The following is a 2,791-nucleotide window of genomic DNA, read 5'->3' as shown; positions in this document are numbered from 1 at the left end:
TCAAACAAAGCTATGCTCTTCCACAACCCAAGCACCTGAGTGTCCACAGGCGGGTTTCTTAATCTTTCTGATGTTCAGTTCACTTATCTGTTATAAGGAGTAGTAACATCTACCTTACATGGTTGTGAGGTGAAGTTTTGAGGTAAAGTTTGTAAAGTGCCTGACACATGGTAAGCATTCAATAAATGGAAGCAAATATTTGTTAATAAAAATCATAGGAACCAAATTACACCGGTGAATACATGGGACCAGAGTGCAATTTTAACATCCATGTACTTAGTGGACTAGAGAGAGAGAGAAAGGATGAGAATTAAATGCAAAATGAGCGAACAATGCAAAAATAGTTCCTAATTTGTATCTCAATTCTAGAATGAGCACGTATTTGCAGGAAAAGTAATTAATGTAGAAAGAGTAAATATGCTTCAGAGTAAAATACTTTACTTTTGTCCTTTTTCTTAAGTCCTCAGCCCAAATGGATTGGCAAATGTAATTTAAAAGTTCACAATTTTTTTTTTTTAAGTTAGAGTGGGACCCATGGTAACCACATCAGCAGAGCTGTAAACCTTTTAGAAATGGGTTTTTAAATGAAATTGTTGACAGACTTTTGCCTATGGTCACATAACCTGATGTCCTTGCATTTGGCTCAAAGACATTCTTTTACCTCATAAACAATCCCTAGTTCTTGTCACAGACTTTTTTCCCCTAAATTATTTTTGCTGATGTAAAAGATTATTGAGAGAATTTTAGCAAGGCCTCTGAGGCAGTATTTGGAGGGCAGGCATTTTTCACTAGCTTCATTACGTGGACAGGAAACGTATATCAGGCTGATAAATACTATTTGGGGCAAAGGTGAGGGCCAATGGAAGTGTTAAAACAAATTGAGTCTATAATGAAAAGAAAACTTTTACCCTGCAGAGCTGTTAATATTTTAAGATGAAAGGTGTGTTCACTTTCTAATGCTTGCCTCAGAACCCTCAACTGTGTCTGCAATTTATCACGTGTATTCAAAGTTACTAGTTATGATTTTATGGTTTCAAAAGTGATTAATACCAGAGCCTTGCTTTTTCATTAACCTAATGGATTTGGTATGTCAATGTGTCATGTATATGCTAGAGAATTCAGCAGCAGCATGGAAGTTAATTAGAGAAAGTTTCATATGGCACAGATGTTCATATGAGAGCACAAATAACGTTTTTTCTTCTTAATATAATCATAGAACAGTGTGTTTAATCTAGTCAGGAACATTGTGATGAGATTTCAATGATAACTAGATTTTTTATATAGGCAAAATGCGGTTCATGATGAGATTGAATAACATTCAAATACTGAAAGTAATGTTTAGATGAAATGATGTAGGAATTGGAGCAGAGGGGAGTAGGAATCGTTTTGGATGAATTATTAGCTACTTTGATACTGCATAACAAATACATGGAGTTCACTGTACTAGTCTCTTTTTGTGTATATTTGAAATGTTCTTTAGTATAAAAATTTTAATATGATGTTTAAAATGTTTTCAATAACATTAGAACATGTTTATGATATGGTAAACAAAAATACAAAGCAGGCCACAAAATGGCCAATGCAGTGGAAACAATGTAGAAAATGTGTAGAAGAAAGGTCATAAAGAGTTCAATATATAAATAACAACTTACTCTTGAAAGTGAAATAATGGGTGATTTTTTTCTACATAATTATTTCTAAATTTTATAAAATTAAGCTAAAAAAGTACAAGATATAATTGAAAGCACTAAAAAAAAAATCAGTGTGTCTCTTACTCAAGAAGGAACTGGAAGAAAGTACCACATATTAATAGGAAAAGTCAATATTAAAACATACACACAGCAGAGTAAGACCAAGGAGTAGCCAGTGTCAGTGGACCTGGGTCCAGGCCCTGCTTTAGAGTAAGGAGCTTCGCAGCTTTGGTAGGCGGCCGTGGCCATGATGGCCCAGGGGAGCCTGGTGGCCAACCGAGGCCGGCGCTTCCAGGGGGCCATTGAGCTGAGCGGGCCTGGAGGAGGCAGCAGAAGCCGAAGTGACCAGGGCAGCGGCCAGGGAGACTTGCTGTACCCTGTCGGTTACTTCGACAAGCAAATGCCTGATACCAGCGTGCAAGAGACAGAGCGGACCCTGGTGGAAAAGCGCTGCTGGGACATTGCCTTGGGTCCCCTCAAGCAGATTCCCATGAACCTCTTCTTCATGTACATGGCAGGTAATAAGATCTCCATCTTCCCTACTATGATGGTGTATATGATGGCTTGGTGGCCCATTCAGGCACTTATGGCCATTTCAGCCACTTTCAAGATGCTGAAGCTTCTTCAGGGTTTGATGTATCTCATTGGAAACCTCATGAGTTTGGCATTGGCTGTTTATAAGTGCCAGTCAATGGGACTGTTGCCTACACATGCATCAGACTGGTTAGCCTTCATTGAGCCCCCTGAGTGGATGGAGTTTAGTGGTGGAGGATTGCTTCTGTGAACAGGAGAAAGAAGCACCTGGTGCCTATGTATGGGGATCTCATTTACAACCTTCTTTTTGTGCCCAGTGGCTCCTTCTCAGCATACTAATTCTTAACATTATCACTCATGCTGAAAAGAACCCAAAGCTCTCTTTACTCCATGCTGAGGAGATGAATCCCAGAAAGACAATGTACGTATCATGCCAAACACACAAAGAAACTGTACCACAACCCTTGAGTGAAAATAATGTAGAAAACTTTATTTATGTTTCCAGTACAGAGCAAAACAACAAATAAAACTGTAACTCTATGTAAACAAAAGAATGGTTGGTGCTA

The 2,791-nt window shown here is 38.4% G+C and overlaps 1 protein-coding gene across 2 annotated transcripts; it reads left to right on the top strand.

Annotated features, from left to right (window-relative positions):
- Positions 1 to 1,938: 1,938 nt before the first annotated feature.
- Positions 1,939 to 2,475, top strand: LOC110586209 (ER membrane protein complex subunit 4-like). Of its 2 annotated transcripts, XM_021696408.1 has the most exons (2): positions 1,939 to 2,320; positions 2,440 to 2,453. In XM_021696408.1, the coding sequence occupies exons 1-2, from the start codon at positions 1,939 to 1,941 to the stop codon at positions 2,451 to 2,453; spliced, it is 396 nt and encodes a 131-aa protein (XP_021552083.1). The 2 variants fall into 2 exon arrangements, with proteins under 2 accessions (XP_021552083.1, XP_021552074.1); XM_021696399.2 differs by having other exon boundaries at positions 1,939 to 2,475.
- Positions 2,476 to 2,791: the final 316 nt, after the last annotated feature.

This window comes from Neomonachus schauinslandi, chromosome 7 (genome assembly GCF_002201575.2).
Source record: "Neomonachus schauinslandi chromosome 7, ASM220157v2, whole genome shotgun sequence".
NCBI classification, from domain to species: domain Eukaryota; kingdom Metazoa; phylum Chordata; class Mammalia; order Carnivora; family Phocidae; genus Neomonachus; species Neomonachus schauinslandi.
Note: the sequence above shows the minus strand (reverse complement) of the source record. Positions and strands in the feature narration are given on the sequence as shown.

Bases quoted from the DNA above. Each gene is read 5' to 3' on its own strand.
- LOC110586209 (XM_021696399.2), top strand. From the start codon at position 1,939: ATGATGGCCCAGGGGAGCCTGGTGGCCAACCGAGGCCGGCGCTTCCAG.